Below are 18,143 nucleotides of genomic sequence, written 5' to 3'. Positions count from 1 at the left end.
ATGTTCGCTGTGCTTTCTAGTCTCAGTGACCAAATGACCCACTTTAAATGGAGCGGGTGAAGGTGAACAGATTAGCAGAACCAACTGATATTTCATTATGAGGATCCAATTTATTTTAATAGAGTTAGTCTCACCATTTTCATTCGTTTACACCAATCATTAAAATCCTCCTCTGTGCTGCAGAAAAAGCCCTGTGGGAGAACAAGATAGTCAAAGGTTAATATCAGCACAGATGTTGACATATAATCATGTAACTTTGATATCCACCAATTTGAACAGGAAGCAGCTTGCAGACATAAATACTACTCAAGAGGAACGCAGTGAGGGAATCTCCACATCCAACCTTGGCTGTAGTAAAGAAGGATGGCAGGATAGCATAGGATAGAACTGAAATAGGAAGGTGGTATGTGGAGTATTGAATGTGATGAATGTCTGAGGTATCTCAAGGAAGGGAGGGAGAGAGAAAGAGAGTGAGTGTGTGTGCACGCGCGCGTGGAATACAGAGGTGAAAGGGTGGTGTGTAGGGAGAGCTGAGAGTCGGGTAACTGGTTTGAGATGCAACCGTGAGGATATATCATTTGGTACGAGCCAAGTCTAAAAATGTGCACCAACTGCTGTGGCTTGAGCCAGTGTTGGGATCTCCTGACAAAACAGTACAACCTAGATCCACCCCCATGCACCTTTCCACAATTTACATCTTCAATTGCTGTTAATCAGATATACTGGAACTGCTCATATCTTAGTTTTTGCTATTAAGAGATTAAATGTAGGCCCAAACATAGATCATAGTAGAATCCCTACAGTGTGGAAACAGGCCATTTGGCCTAATAAGTCCATACTGACCCTCCAAAGAGTAACCCACTCAGACCTATTCCCCACATTTCCCCTCACTAATGCACCTAACCTACACATTCCTGAGGACTAATGCAATTTAGCATGGCCAATTCACCCTAACCTGCACAACTTTGGACTGTGGGAGGAAACCAGAGCACCTGAAGGAAACTCACGTAGATACGGGGAGAATGTGCAAATACTAATACAGTTTAAGCCACATTTACAAATTTCTTTAGGTATTGCCATGTCCACAAGACAGAGAACGTGCATTGTTACATAAAAGCGCATATTGTTAAAATTTTCAATAGACTTTTCTGGAATAAAACACACTCTGGTGATTGTATGATGCAAGTTCACTATCATTTCTGGAATGTTCCAATCAGGATAGAGTTATGACATCATCTTCATAGAACTGTAGACAAAATGTCTCTCGAGCATGTTCTGGTAAACAAAAATATGAAATGCATTATGTCTGAAAACGTTCTAGTGACCCACCTACTGTTAATACAACAAAAAGGAAGTTTTGACCAGGGGGCTGGAAGCTTACCTCGTAAACAGATGTAGAGTTACTAACAGTCCCATTTATCCCCTTAAGGTGAATATGGAACCCTGAGCCAGAGGAGCAGAAATCAACATTTAAACTGAAACAGACTTCATATAATAGGCCTATCATGAGACCAAAACTCATCCAGTCTTTGAAAACAAGATTTAATGATACTTTTTCAGGAGAAATCTAGTCAACTGGGTAATCATGTGCTATCTAATATTCTTTGGAGTAATGCTCAACTTTTTAACTCTTGTTTTGTTTTACTACTTTGTATTGAATTTTTCTTTTGGATGTAGGTACCTTGGTACACAAGGTGGTGCCAACTGCGGTGACTGTGCTCCTGTAGCTCTATACTTGAGTGTGTGTTACAATATAATTTAAAACTAACATGCTAGTAAGAATCTTTTTTGCTGCTAGCATCCAGTGTGTCTGCAAAATCCTCAGCAGAAATCAGAATTGAGGCTGAACTAAAGCTGCCTCAAGTCCAATAACATTTGAAGTCCAGTTCTCTAGATTTTTTTTGCCAGAACTGGACCAGGACTGTACACCAACATCATCTTGCTGCACTTTCAGCAACACCAAGACAAATTCTGGAACCTAAGCCAATTGCATCCACCTGAGTCCAAGCTCCTATGGAAAAGAACCTTCACTGGACACTGATGTTTTGGACTTGAAAAAAAAATCACATGAATTGACATCAATTTCTTTGATTTTTCATTATCCTTAATTGCAACCTCTTTCCTTTCCTCAGTTCAAATCTCACTTTTGGCCTTGATGGTCACAGAAGGTGCCTTTGTGATGTGAAAACAACAATGTAATTATCAACTTGCAAATCCTTCTGCTAGGCTTGTGACAGTAAGAGAGGGAGTTTCTGGGTCCTCCAGAACCCAGTAGTAATTGCATCATAACAGCTTCCATACACATGGGGTTCTTGTTAGAGGCAGTACTCTGCAGCAAGTGTCCTCCTCTCAAGGGACTATCAGAAATAGTAGTAACCCCAAATTGCCATTTGTCAGGCCATCAATTACCACCTAAAGCACATAGATCTTTAGAGATATCATAATTTCATTCTATTGTATGAGCAAAAGTGGTTTTATGCTCAGACAGGGTTGGATTGCTGCACATACCACAGCGATGGATGGGTCCAAGTCACAGATGCTCATCCTACAAGGAGGATGTTGACAGTGGAAACTCTCATCTGGTATAGAGAAATCATCAAATGGCTCCACTGCAGGCTGTGTTGTGTGTGGATCAAGGTAGATTAGCTCATCATCTGCAAAATTAAAGACAGAACTTTTATGGAAGAATTAACTTTTACTAAAGGGTCTGTTTACACATCCAAGCAGTCAGAGATTTCACATCACTTAGCAGGTCTCACAGCTTGATGTATACACACCATTTGCAGCATCTGGTCAAAATGATTCTATTTAGAGTATCATTACCTATCAAGTTCAGAATTATTATAAACCATTACTTAGAAGTAATCATCAGCTCATTTGTACAGAACAGTATTATTTGAGGAAATTGTTCTGTGCATAGCTGATGGACAATAAAACACTGAGGGATTTAAATATCAGTTGCACATTTGCACAAAAATAACAAGTCAGTTGGGTGCAAACTCCAAGTATAAAAGATAATACTACTTCTTTGCAGATTTCAGTTGCATTATTTATGATGAATCAGAAAATCTGTCATAGTACAAATGGGGAAACTAGAACTTGGACATTATATCCAATTTGGTCTGATAATTTATTCACAACCTTCTCATGGTTAACTACTTAGCTCCCACCTCATCATTGCCCAGTTTAAAATGTATCAATGTATGGTTTACAGTTGGCTGAAGCTTTGCAATACCCATTTGGAAGTGACGAGAGTAATGGTGCATTTCAGCAGTGACTGACCTACATATCCGATGAAATAATGGGCACTGTTGGGTTTGCCACCGATGACTCCAAGAGATTGTGGCATCATGAAGCATTTCTGAAAAGATAAAATTGAAATGGTGAGTGAAATTGCTGTGGTAAGAGAGGCACAGAAGAGGAGGAAGAGTGGGAATGGGAGATGGAAGTGTGATGGGTTGATGGGCAGAGGTAACAAAGCCGCATAAGCGGATATTAGGACAGTAGATGAATAGTTATATACTGAGCAAGACTTTAAGCAACATGAACTTGTCTGGGGGGGTGGATCTCCAATGTTTAAGGCCCAGGATGCTGACTGCACAGCTCCTAGTAGTGGAGTGATGGAAATCAGAAATGTGCAAGAAGCCAGAATTAGAGAAACAGTAACATATCTGAGAACTGTAGTGCTGTGTGAGGAGATCAGAGTCTAAGGAGGGGATTTGAAAATAGGTATGAGAATATTAAGATGGAAGTGTTGGTGGACAAGGTAATGTAAATCAGAGAGGACAGGGTGGCTGAAGAGAGATTACATCAACAGAATTTGAATGAGCTCCAAATTCACAAGGTGGCAGGCTGCTAGGGAGCAGTGGAACAGTAAACTCAGAGACATGGATGAGAGTTTGAGCATCAAATGAGCCTAGGCAGGGACAGAGGCTAGCAATGTTAAGGAATAGAGTTGGCGGTTCCAGTTGTGGAATGAATACGAAGTTAGAAGCATCAATTCAGGGTCAAATAAGAGGCTCAATTTACAACAGTCTGATTCAGCTTTAGACAGTAACCAGGAAGAGAGATGGAATCAATAATAAAAACAGAAAATGCTGGAAATACTTCAGTAAATCTGGCAGCACCTGTGGAGAAAGGGCAATGGATTATCAGTAATGGAAAAGTTAGTAATCTAACATGTTTTCGCAAATACAGATGGGGGTGTGGATGAACAAAAGTGAACATTTGTGACAGGAAGAACAGACTGAAGACAATAGAATTTTCATTCATAAAATGGCTTAATATTTAATTGGAGGATATTTTTGCTCATTCAATGGATGTTAAAGTAGTAGTATCTCAAATTGGAGTAAGTGGAGGGGTACAGCTGAGTGTCATCAGTATATGCGAAATCTGAAGTTGCCTTTTCAAATGATGCTGCTTAGATATAGTGTTTGAATGTAGCACTATAGCAGGTAGATAAGGAATAGGAAGGGCTCAATGGCAGATTGTTTGGAGATTCCAGAGATAACAGTGCAAGAGCAGGAAGAGAAGCCATTGCAGGTGACAGTCCAGTTACGATTAAATAGACAGGAATAGAACCAGTTAGATGCAGTTTAATCCAGCTAAGCGATGGAGAGAGATACTGGTTAATTGGATCAAAGTCCCACAGACAACTTTTGGAAGATGAGGAGGGTTGGTTTACAATTGTCACAGTGGGGTTCATGCAGAACACCAACACCTACATAGACTTATTGGTTAGAACAGTTTGTCTGTATGCTGGAAAGTTAAATCTAGTTTCCCGGTATTCACAATTCTTTTGCTTTTCATTCTCAGCATAAGTACACTGCCTTTCGCCAGGGGAGAAAACTGTACCTTCAATGTTTTGATGTATGCTTCATTGATCTCGCTGAGTCCCAATCTTAGAGGTATTAGTAACACTAGTGGTTTCCACGCTAATGTGTCTTCTGAGCAATTTGCACCTGATGGATACCCATTGAATGGCCTTTGACCAACAGATGGAGGGAATGCTGCTGCTGCTGCCCCCGCACATGGACTCTCAGACTTGCACAACATTTCTGTTACAAAACAAGAGGCAAAAATAATGATAGCCTGTTCTACCCAGTCTCATCCAGCCCTACACACAGCATCAACACCAGAAGGCATTTGATAAAAGTTCCCCAAAAGAGACTGTATTCTCAAGATAAGGAAATCAAAGGCATATTATTGACCTGCATTGGAAATTGATTGATGGAAGTAGAGAGTAAGGGTAATGGGCAGGCACTAATCAGCATTATGTGACTCTCACATTCCACAAAGATTTGTGTTGGGACTACAACTGTTCATCACATGGACTTAAACTCAGAGTGGAATGGGAAGTCCCAAATCTAAATTTGTGGATAGAATCATACAGAACAGAAACAGACCCTTGTTAGAGAGGCATTGACAGGTTAAGTAAATGGGCAAAATCGTGCCAAATGGATTTCAATATAGGCAAATGGGAGGTAATGTAGTTTGGACTGAACAATGATAGACCTAATGCTTTCTAAATTGAGAAAAGTTAGAAACAGTGGAGTCTAAAGGCTCCAGGTACACACAATTAAAATATCATGAAAAGTAAAGAAAACAAACAAAAATGCTAATGAGACAACTGAGTTCACCCTGATGGTCACCATATGTCAGGCAAGGGGTGAGGTGCAGAAGATGAGACTTTTATGGTGACCTCAGTTAGAATGGGAATTGGATCATTCTAACATAGAATGTTACAGTGCAGTGCAGGCCCTTAGGCCCTCAATGTTGCACCAACCTGTGAAAATAATCTGATGCCCATCTAACATATACTGTTCCATTATTATCCATATGTATGTCCAATACCCATTTAAATGCCCTGAACGTCGGCAAGTCTACCACTGTTGCAGGCAGGCCATTGCATGCCCTTACTACTGAGTGAAGAAACTATCCCTAATATCTGTCCTAAATCTATCACCCCTCAATTTAAAGTTATGTCCCTTCGTGTCAGCCTTCACCATCCAAGGAAAAAGGTTCTCACTGTTCACCCTATCTAACCTTTTGATTATCTTATACACCTCGATTAAGTTCTCTCTCAACCGCCTTCTTTCCAAAGAAAACAGCCTCAGTTCCCTCAGCTTCCAAACCAGGCAACGTCCTCATAAATCTCCTCTGAACACTTTCCAAGGCTTCCACATCCTTCCTATAATGCGGTGACTAGAACTGCTTGCAATACTCCAGGTGCAGCCTTACCAGTGTCTTGTACAGCTGAAACATGACCTCATGGCTCCAAAATTCAATCTCCCTACCAATAAATGCCAACACATCATATGCCTTCTTAACAACCCTATCAACTTGGGTGGCAACTTTCTGGGATATATACACCAGGACACAAAGGTCTCTCTGTTCATCTACACTGCCAAGAATTTTACCATTAGCCCAGTACTCTGCATTCCTGTTGTTATTTCTTCCGAAGTGAACTACCTCACACTTTTCTACATTAAACTCCATTTGCCACTTGCAGCCCAGCTCTGCATCTTATCTATGTCCCTCTGTAACCCACAACATCCTTCCGCACTATCCACAACTCTGCCTACCTTATTGTCATCTGCAAATTTATGATCTATGTATCGCAAATCGGCCATCCAGCCAATTAAGCTAACCAAGCCCTTAGCGACAGAAATAGAATACAAGGGTAAAGAAATCATGTTTCAGCTACACAAAAACCCTGATATGACCACCTTGGAATAGCAAGACCAATTCTAGCCATATCTTTAGGAAGGATCTACTGACACTGGAGGGAGTGCAGCAGAGATTTGCCAAAATGAAACCTGGATTCCAAAACAACACAAACTTATTCCTGGATGTTTAGAAGGTTAAAGGGTGATATGTTAGTGTTTTCAAGATATTAAGGGAAATAGGATAATTGCTGGGGAGTCCAGGACTGCAGCTATTGCTTAAAAATGCAAGCCAGTCCTTTCTTGCATGAAACTGAGAAACATATAAACACACACATAAACGAGGGCACATTTTTGGATCTCTCTTCTGAAAACAGCAGCTGATGCCAACTAAATGTTAATTTTAAATCTGAGATTGACTATTTTTGTTAGAAGTTTTATTAATTTGGAAAAAGATAGGCATACTCAGAGTCAGATAGCAGATCAGGCATAATCTCACTGAATGACAGAATGGGCTCAGAGGACTAAATGTTCCTAACTTCTTAATTCCACTATGTTGTCAACATTCAGTTATGGCTTTCCTTCTTTTATGCACAACATTCCAATACCGAAGGGTTCACAGGGATTGATTTTTAAAGCTGGCAGCATGTATGGAGAGTAATTAACAAAGCAAACGAGAACTTGGGCTTCGCATATACAGGTACTGAGCACAAAAGCAGGGAGGCTACTCTGAATCTTTATAAAACTCTGGTTAGGCCACAATCAGAGTTGGTATAGTATCCAGCTCCAGTCAACTCACTTTAGAAAAGGTGTGAACATTCTTGAAAGGGTGCAGAGGGGAATTACCACTTTTGTTTCAGAGATGTATAATTCTAGCTGAAAAATCCGATTAGAGAAAAGGGTATAAACACAGAAAATGCTGCAGAAACTCAGCAGATTCTGAAGAAGTGTCACATTGGACCCAAAACATTAACTCTTTCCCCACAGATGCCGCAAACCCAAGTTTCTCCAGCATTCTCTATGTCTGTTTCAGATATTCCAGCATTTCACCTTTATTAGAGAAACTGGTGTTTTAAACAAAAGGAGGTTGGGGGGGATTGACAGATATACAAGAATATGACAAGTTTGCAAAGTGGAAAAGAGCTGTTCACATTAATTGATCGTACGAGGACTAGCAGAGACAGGTTTAAGAATTGCAGAAGTGAGGTGAGGAAGAACATTGTTTTAAAAAAGTGGGTAGTGATTTGGGACACCTGGCTACCTCCAGTCTCTCCATCCTGTTTGCCTAACAGGTGAAATCGAGATGGCCAAATGGCAGAAAAAGCCCATCATCATTGTCGTCAAAATTCACATACGATAATGGCCCACTGGTAAATATGTCAGTGAATGTTGACATTATTAGGAATCAAACTTTCCATGCGATTGTTTTTTGAGATTTAACAAGAAAAAAACATAAGCTCAGCATGGAATTTGATAAAACAGGTGGCAGATATATTTATGAAAATGGATAAGATGATCTTGGCCCAAGGGCAATCCATGGTCTATTAAACATCAAACTTAATGTCACCTGGAGACTGCAATTTTTCCTGATTCATTGAAGCTCCTTACCCAGAGATACCATTGTACTTTCCCCAAAGTTTGTCAATATTACAAGTTGTTTAATAGGGAGGCTTGTCCAACTATTGAGAGGAGATGAGGAAACAATCAGATTATGTAAAAGCTGTTAGCTTTGGCTCAGTAGTGGTTTTCCCTTGGATAGAGAATGTAGAGAGATCATGTTCATTGTAAAGGCTGCAGTATGGAACCATTATTGACTCCCCAGTACAGTGTTGATGGAGGGCGAAGATATCTTTCAGATGAGATGCTAAATCAAGGCCCTGTCTTCTCAGGTGGATGGAAAGCATTCTCCTACAGTATTTGAAGAGAAACAGGAGAAATATTCTGGTGGCTGTAATTTGTTCAGCATTTAACATCAATGAAGCAGTTATCCACTCATTTATCTCAATGTTGTTGGAGAGGTTTGGCATGGAACTGGATTGTGGAAATTGGCCACTCTCAACAATGATTCCACCTAAGAAAGACTTAACGGACTGTAGAGCATTTTGAGACGAAATGCAATTGCTTCCTTGCTTGTAGCTTAAATTGTAATTGAGATAATTAGCCTCAGGCACTCTAAGCTCAGGAGAAAGTCATTTAAATAAAAATCAGGGCTCCCCAGGACTCTTTTCATTAATTGAATTACACTCAATGTGCAAGTTTCTGCATTAAAAATGGAAAGAGATGGTCTTTAGAAGTTTTTCAGTTTTTTGAAAAAAAAATGGAAAGAAAAGGAAAAGAAAACCATACATCATGGTCATTACTGAATATCAGGATGTGTTACTGTTCCTGGTTCACGATGATATCATATAAACTTGTACTTCCTGACTAAAGAATGTCGACATCTTTTATACATGCACACTGCAACAGCAACAAACTGCAATTGCCACAAACCCACCGGCAGCTGTAATCAATTATGATCGCAAGTGGTTGGAAATGAATTGTTTATTAATTACAGTAATAAAACAATAATCAATTTTCTGTAGCACTGCAGAGAGACTGAAAGAACTTGTATGATGTGCAAGTGAAATCAGGTCAGAGGATTGGGAGTAATTGGATCAGCGCATACAGATGTAATTTAAAGTCCTTACTCTGTTCATTTTATTCAATAATTTAGCTAACAGAGAAGCAGGGCTAGTTGCAGCACAGAAGTCACCTTTAGTACACGCTAAGGAGTTAGGAAAAGGGAAGATAAAGTGCTACTGTACTACCGTGGCAGAAGGACAGAATGTCAGCGTGACAATATATAGGTTTCTATCAGAATATGAACATAAAACTTGATGAGAAAGCTAGTGATAGAAAGTAAAATTCTGAGGACAGTACATGCAAACAGGCACATAGTTGTCAATATATTATACAGATTAAAGCAAAGATTGGGCCTGGGTGATCGTTCCTGTTTCTGACAACACTAGTTGAAAACTTAAAGATCACTATTTCAGATTTCTCATTAATGCTTCTTAAGCAATGACTACCCTGGAGACTTTTGTTAGCTGAGGTAGCAAATGTGGACAGGCAGCAGGATTCCACCAAGAACACAGAATGAACTAAGCAATCAACTTATGCTCATGTCAATTTCAAAAAGCTGAATCAGAGAATGCATCGATTTCCCTAGAATAAAATCACAGGATTATCCAATTCACAGTTACCAGCAAATCCCCAGATTAACATCCAAATCAAAAGATTTCTACACAGGAACGGGGGTCTACATTCTCCCAACTGAAGGTAAAGGCAATCAACAGGAGGAATAACATTTATAGCTGGATAGAACCTCTGGGAGATATCACGAGCACAGAACTTTATAGATTCATTGCTTGCTAATACTTACTGATGTCATCAATTATTACTGTGTTATCCATCGCCACATGAACTGCTAACGAGCTCCAGTTGTCAAAGAATGTGAGTTTCCTAAAAGAAAAGATGACTATTGTCATACACCATGAGCTATGATAAAGAAAGCAAACATGCAACCTGCTACATACTAAACAATGCAGAGCAGATTCCATATTCAACTCCTGGTAATATGATGGTCCAAATGTAATTGTCAGGTTTGGAAACGTTCAAATAATGAGCCAAATCAAGAAATATTCACAATATCTAGTGAATCATATACATGTGTCATCGGAAATAATGTGCAGACATTCAAACATTTTTATAAGATCGAATCTTCCTTTATGTTTTACCATCTTTTTGAGATCATTAGTCTATTTACTCTTATGCATTTTTAATCAGATAACCAATGCTTTTTTGTTCAAACTGTTAATCAGTTCCAGCTCAGTGAAATAAGTACATCCAGAACTGTTAATCATCACAGCATTTACAATGTTCTGGCAGTTTACTGCAATATTAACTATTGTGCAGACATCTAAATATACCAAATTCTCAAGTTGTTAATTTTATACTTAAATAACCTGCAGAAATTACTGAAAAACTGAAATGAGCCTGTTTTTACATCCCAATGCAAACACCTCTAAAACTTTATATACAAAAGCCACAAACTCAACCTGTATTGGTTCAAAAATGCAGCTCACCACCACCTCCTCCAGGGTAACTAGGGATAGGCCTAGCCCAGTCAGCACCACCCACATCCTACAAATGAATGAAAAGGTTTGTGCTGTAGAAAACCATATCATAAGACCACATGCTAGACTTAAGTCACAGGCTTCCATTAAATTCAATGAACACTGCCTGGCCATCACAGACGTACAGAAATATATTTATCAATAGTGCTTGGACTAACTCCAAAATAAACCATCAATATAAAATTTTCTCAATTGTTCAGCTGTTTCATCCTCAGTCAGTACTCAACAACAATGTTCAATCTTCACACCCTTACCCACCTGTAGTGAGAAAGCCATTACACATTCCTCTTCTTTCCGAGGAAACAGCAGGCAGTATCAACACCTTTTTCACGTACTGGTCGTATTTAATAATTACATCCTTCACCCTCCCTCTTCCAACAAGGTGCAACTTTCAGCCATCCCCAAGGCAATTCTTTTCTTCATACTTCATCAAATTTCTGCTGTTCAAAGTACTCACTGGACACTCATTGGGTAATGGCAGGGGATGAAACATCTGGATAGATGGTAATTTGATTTGAGCCTGGGACTCAGTCTGCGATGTCGTGATATGCATTGCTGCAATCCATATTGATATATATTGCTATCTTTGAATCTTTGTGGAGATGACTTTTTGGATTTTTTTTGTCATGTCTATTAAGTAATATGGTCCAGCTGACACTTGGTAACAGCACACAAGCTCAAATATGCTGGTAAACAGTTTCATCTTGTAGATGGTTCACAGTATTATGGATGCCATTTCTCAGATGAGCTACTGAAGGGAAACCATGTTAAGAAGGTGCAATATATCAGGGCACTACCTATTTTGAAGGGTTCCGAGACAATACTACTCTCTAATCAACATTTTAAAAAGTCAGATTATTTGATACTTAGCACACTACAGGTTGTGGGAGCTTGCTATGAATAAGTTGCGCTTCTGTAAATTTTTACATTACAACAGGACCATAGAACTTCATTAGTTGAGGTATTATGGTTGTGAAAAGCACTGCATAAATACTTTCTCTTATTTTGCACACACTGCATGTGATAATTCAGAGAATATGTTGTTTGACAAATATGATAGCATACACTATTCAAAAATATCCCATGATTCTTTGAGATTGCAAAGTATACAGATGGAGTAGACAAAGTTCCCATTGTGTTAACCCTATAGCTGAGCAATAGCCAGGATGTAATTTGTAATATGCCACAGCATGAAACAAAAAATCCCCCAGCATGTGTCAGTGCTACTGACAACATCTCCTTCCCTAGCAACAGCAGCATGCTCGACACCAGCTTTTTCTCTAATTATTTTGAATAAGTTACAACAAAAATGCTTCAGATATTGAGACAGAAGTGATAGAAACTGTAGGAACTGTGCTTTATAGTGTTTTCACTGTAACTGAACTTTTAGCATAAAGACTTCTCCAATTGCAATGAATAAAGAGAACAATATTTATATTCCAGAAATCAGCAAGAATACATGTTGCCCCTGAGAAAATGTCTTGGAAATTTCTTTCAAATTGCAAGACTGCACTTCCAAATCCAAGCACCATCCATTCTTTTGGAACAACACAACCTTGATTTGCTATGAGTAATTACAGAAAAGATCTTCTACATTATCATAGAAAGCAATCTACCACACACTTCGATTCTTCACATCACTGGCATCACATTCTGGAACTACTGTTGTTTTCATTGCCACGCTTGCACTTCATTAGGAGAACTCTTTGAACCATAAATGGACGACAACATGATTCTGTGCAGTATACAACTGAACAGAGTGCAAGTGAAGAGGGAAATCATGAACCGAGAATTTGAAAAACAAAGCAAGATTTGGAAGTCAGTAAATATTTGAGGTACAAGGAACAGACAAGTCTTCCAAGTACTTCTTGTAAAGCATTTCAGATCCCATTTTGATTCCTGTCAGCCGACTATGCATATTGAAAATACAACTCAAAACATACAAGCATTAGAAACTTCAATTTATAAAATAAATATCAATGTATCGAGAAATTGTCCAACATCACCAATTCGGTCTTGCCTCAACACAACTGGTGAGAAGTGCCCAAAGTGTAAATCTGATTTCAAGGCAGGTCCCTGTGCCCTTTGTAGCAGAGGCCAATTTCTTACCATTGTGCAGTCCCCAGCAACATGTCTGCTCAGACCCAGCCCTGCCCACCTCATCCTGCTGAGACATATAACCCTCGCCACCAATCTAGCGGCAGTGCTGTGCCCTGCTGTCACAGTACTTGATACAAGTAAAAAGTCAATCAGTAAGACGCACTGGGGGACTGACTCAGGAAATAGTGAGATCTAATTTAAATAGGCGGAAGAGAAGAGCACAAAAGTCAGATAATTGGAAGTGGAGTAGGGAACATCTTGAAAAATGTCCATATTAGAAGTGGTTGTGTTGCATGTCATGAAACGCATTAAGGTTTTGGATGTAGGTTTGCTCGCTGAGCTTGAAGGTTCATTTCCAGATGTTTCATTACCCTACTAGGTAACATCTTCAGTGGGCCTCAGGCGAAGCACTGCTGAAAATTCTTACTTTCTATTTGGGTTTCTTTGGGTTGTTGATGTCATTTCCTGTGGTGAAGTCACTTCCTGCTCCTTTTCTCAGGGGTGGTAGATGGGGTCTAACTCGATGCGTTTGTTGATAGAGTTCCAGTTGGAATTCCATGCTCTAGGAATTCTCGTGCGTGTCTTTGTTTGGTTTGTCCAAGGATGGATGTGTTGTCCCAGTCAGAGATATACAGCATGGAAACAGACCCTTCGGTCCAACCCTTCAATGCCGACCAGATATCCCAACCCAATCTAGTCCCATCTGCCAGCAACCGGCCCATATCCCTCCAAACCCTTCCTCTTCATATACCCATCCAGATGCCTCTTAACTGTTGCAGTCGAAGTGGTATCCTTCCTTATACGTATGTAAGGATACTAATGAGAGAGGGTCACGTCTTTTTGTGGCTAGTTGGCGTTCATGTATCCTAGTGGCTAGTTTTCTGCCTGTTTGTCCAATGCATAAAGGTGGATAAATCCCCAGGACGTGATCAGGTGTACCCTAGAACTCTGTGAGAAGCTAGGGAAGTGATTGCTGGGCCACTCGCTGACATATTTGTATCACTGATACTTACAGGTGAGGTTTCGGAAGAGTGGAGATTGGCTAACATGGTGCCACTGTTTAAGAAAGGTGGTCAGGACAAGCCAGTGACCTATAGACCGGTGAGCCTGATATCGGTGGTGGGCAAGTTGTTGGAGGGAATCCTGAGGGACAAGATGTACATGTATTTGGAAAGACAAGGATTTATTAGGTACAGTCAACATGGCTGTGTGTGGGAAATCATGTCTCACGAACCTGATTGAGTTTTTTGAAGAAGTAACAAAGAGGATTGATGATGGCAGAATGGGAGGCTAGTTAGCAAGGTTAGATCTTATGGAATACAGGGAGAACTAGCCATTTGGATATAGAACTGGCTCGAAGGTAGAAGATAGATGGTGGTTGTGGAGGGTTGTTTTTCAGACTGAAGGCATGTGACCAGTGGAGTGCTACAAGGATTGATGCTGAGTCCACGACTATTTGTCATTTATATAAATGATTGGATATGAGCATAAGAGATACACAGTTAGTAAGTTCGCAGATAACACCAAAACTGGGGGTGTAGTGGACAGCAAAGAAGGTTACCTCAGATTACAACAAGATCTTGATCAAATGGGCCAATAGACTAAGGAGTGGCAGATGGAGTTTAGATAAATGTAAGGTGCTGCATTTTGGCAAAGATTTAATGGTAAGATCCTAGGGAGTGTTGCTGAACAAAGACCTTGGAGTGCAGGTTCATAGCTCCTTGAAAGTGGAGTTGCAGGTAAATAGGATAGTGAAAACAGCATTTGGTATGCTTTCCTTTATTGTTCAGAGTAGATTAGATTCGGCCCAACAAGTCCACACCGACCTGCCGAAGCGCAACCTATCCATAACCCTACATTTACCCATTACCCAACACAGAGGGCAATTTAGCATGGCCAATTCACCTGACCCGCACATTTTTGGATTGTGGGAGGAAACCGGAGCACCCGGAGGAAACCCATGCAGACACGGGGAGAATGTGCAAACTCCATACAGTCAGTCGCCTGAGGCGGGAATTGAACCCGGGTCTCTGGCGCCGTGAGGCAGCAGTGCTAACCACTGTGCCACCCACAATTGAGTACAGGAGTTGGGAGGTCATGTTACAGCTGTATGGGACATTGGTTAAGCCACTTTTGAAATATTGCGTCCAATTCTAGTCTCCTTCCAATCGGAAGGATGTTGTGAAACTTGAAAGGGTTCAGAAAAGATTTACAAGGATGTTGGCAGGGTTGGAGGATTTGAGCTATAGGGAGAGTTTGAATAGGATGGGGCTGTTTTCCATGAAACATCAGAGGCTAAAGGGTGACCTTTTAGAGGTTTATAAAATCATGAGGGGCATGGGTAGGATAAATAGACAAGGTCTTTTCTCTAGGAAAGGGGAGTCCAAAACTAGAGGGCATAGGTTTGAAATATAAAAGAGATCCAAGGGGCAACTTTTTCATGCAGAGGGTGGTACATGTATGGAATGTGCTGCCAGGTGAAGTGGTGGAGGCTGGTACAATTGCAACATTTAAAAGGTATCTGGATGGGTTCATGAATAGGAAGGGTTTGGCGGGATACGGGCCAAGAGCTGGCAAGTGGGATTAGATTAGGTTGGGCTATCTGGTCAGCATGGACAGGTTGGACTGAGGAGTCTGTTTCCATGCTGTACATCTCTATGACTATGAAAGTGTAGCAGAAATGGAATAAAGTTCACAACAAGGTTCCCTTTAGTGGCAAAGAAAACATGAAAGGGGAGCAACAAATTACATGCTTTAAATCAGAAATGTTTAAGCATTTTCGACCCCAAATTATGGAAATTCCCTACGTAATTGATCACTGAGGGTAAGAAAGGAGGTTGAGCATGAGGAGTTTATGACTCAGACATCATCCAAACAAGATTAATAAAAAACATGAAATCAGAAATTAAAGCACAAACTCCTGCCATTTCAGTTGACTGATCCTGTACTATTTCTACCTAAATACTTTATTCTCATATCACTTACCCACTTATTTCCTATACTCTTCAATACAGTTCAGTATGGGGGCTCAAACATAAAATAGTACAGCACAGTACAGGCCCTTTGGCCGTCGATGTTGTACTGGCCTTTTATCCTACTCTAAGATCAAACTAACCTACAAACCCTCATTTTACTATCTTCCATTTCCCTCTCCGAGTCGCTTAAATGTCCCTAATGTATCTGACTCTACTACCACTACTGGCAGTGCATTCCATGCACCCACCACTCTTTGCATAAAGAACCTACCTCTGACATCTCCCCTAAACCTTCCTCCCATCACCTTAAAATTATGCCCTCTTCATGATAACCATTTCTGGCCTGGGATAAAATCTCTGCCTATCCATTCTATCTGTGCTACTCAACATCTTGTATACCTCTATCAAATCACCTCTCATCCTTCTTTGCTCCTGTGAGAAAAGTCCTAGCTCCATCAACCTTTCTTCGTAAGGCATGCCCTCCAGTCTAGGAAACATCCTAGTAAATCTCTTCTGTACCCTCTCCAAAGCTTCCACGGCCTTCCTATCAGGTCCTAAAGAACTTATCAGACCGGACCCTATCAGACACAGAAAAAGCAGTACTAGTAAAAGGATTAAATTTCAATTACCGAGACGCTGACAAGAAGGATTTCCTAGCGGCATTTTAAACCACATTGAAGTTCAACAAACTCAAGGAAGAAACACAACAAACGATCAGACAGACAGTTGCACCTACTCTGAGCCAAAAGAGGGAAGGAAACAAACTGAACACACAAGAAAAGAAAGCCCTAGAAAACCTCAAAAAAGTCAAAAACATTGTTATATTACCTGCAAACAAAGGTCAGCTCACAGTCATCCTGAACAGAAGGGACTACATAGAGAAAAGCAATGCACTACTTGCAGACACCAACACCGACCAACAGGTGGCGCTAGACCCGACCCCCCACAACTAGGAAACAAAATTACATATCTCCTAAGAAAATTACACAATTCCGGACAATTAAACAAGACGGAATTCCAAAAAATGCAACCCGACGGGACCAACACCCCATGATTCTACAGACTACCAAAAATCCAGGGCGGCACGGTGGCACAATGGTTAGCACTGCTGCCTCACAGCTCCAGGGACCTGGTTTCAATTCCCACCTCAGGCGACTGTCTGTGTGGAGTTTGCACATTCTCCCCGTGTCTGCGTGGGTTTCCTCCGGGTGCTCCAGTTTCCTCCCACAGTCCAAAGATGTGCGGGTCAGGTTAGTTGGCCATGCTAAATTGCCCGTAGTGTTAGGTAAGGGGTATATGTAGGGGTATGGGTGGGTTGCCGCTTCGGCGGGTCGGTGTGGACTTGTTGGGCCGAAGGGCCTGTTTCCACACTATAAGTAATCTAATCTAATCATAAACCAGGAGCCCTCGCAGACCCATAGTCTCACTACCCGGAACACCAACTTACAGACTGGCCAAAGAACTACACGCAAGACTGAAATACCTAGTAGAAGAGTCACAGCACTCCATCCACTCCACCCAGGAATTCCTAAAAATCCTCAAAAACACCAAAATAGAGGAAGATGAAGCAATGATCTCATTCGACGTAACAGCACTGTTCACCTCCATCAACATCGACCTAGCAAAGGAAATACTCGCCACACTTTTAGAACAGACCATCACACACACACCAACCACCATCAATCACATTACCAATGAAAACAACATTAGGCTAGTGGATCTGTGCCTCACCACCCACTTCACTTTCAACAACATAGTCTACAAACAAACCAACGGCACACCCATGGGATCTCCGCTATCAGGATTCATAGCAGTAATGCAAAGACTAGAACAAACAGCCCTACCAACTATCAAACCAAAAATCTGGGTCCGCTACTTAGATTACACCTTTATCATCCCGCCTCAGGCAACTGTTTGTGTGGAGTTTGCACATTCTCCCCGTGTCTGCGTGGGTTTTCTCCGGGTGCTCCGGTTTCCTCCCACAGTCCAAAAATGTGCAGGGTAGGTGAATTGCCCGTGGTGTTAGGGCAGGTTAATGTAGGGAAACGGGTCAGGGTGGGTTGTGCTTCAGCGGGTCGGTGTGGACTTGTTGGGCCGAAGGGCCTGTTTCCACACTGTAAGTAATCTAATCTAAAATGAAACAAGATAGAAGAGACATTTAAACATCATCAACAACAATCTCTCAGGCATAAAGTTCACCAAGGAGGAAGAAACCGACAACAAATTCC

The 18,143-nt window shown here is 40.8% G+C and overlaps 1 protein-coding gene across 1 annotated transcript in view; it reads right to left on the bottom strand.

Annotated features, from left to right (window-relative positions):
* Positions 1-18,143, bottom strand: part of atg4b (autophagy related 4B, cysteine peptidase) — a 69,655-nt gene that overhangs the window by 4,011 nt on the left and 47,501 nt on the right. The window contains exons 7-11 of the mRNA XM_060835019.1: positions 10,087-10,166; positions 4,855-5,057; positions 3,283-3,361; positions 2,509-2,654; positions 135-191 (exon numbers count right to left, since the gene is read on the bottom strand). Coding sequence (XP_060691002.1) covers positions 135-191; positions 2,509-2,654; positions 3,283-3,361; positions 4,855-5,057; positions 10,087-10,166 — 565 coding nt within the window. The remainder of the gene's footprint in view (positions 1-134; positions 192-2,508; positions 2,655-3,282; positions 3,362-4,854; positions 5,058-10,086; positions 10,167-18,143) is intronic.

Source organism: Hemiscyllium ocellatum, chromosome 13, assembly GCF_020745735.1.
Source record: "Hemiscyllium ocellatum isolate sHemOce1 chromosome 13, sHemOce1.pat.X.cur, whole genome shotgun sequence".
Lineage (NCBI taxonomy): Eukaryota > Metazoa > Chordata > Chondrichthyes > Orectolobiformes > Hemiscylliidae > Hemiscyllium > Hemiscyllium ocellatum.
Note: the sequence above shows the minus strand (reverse complement) of the source record. Positions and strands in the feature narration are given on the sequence as shown.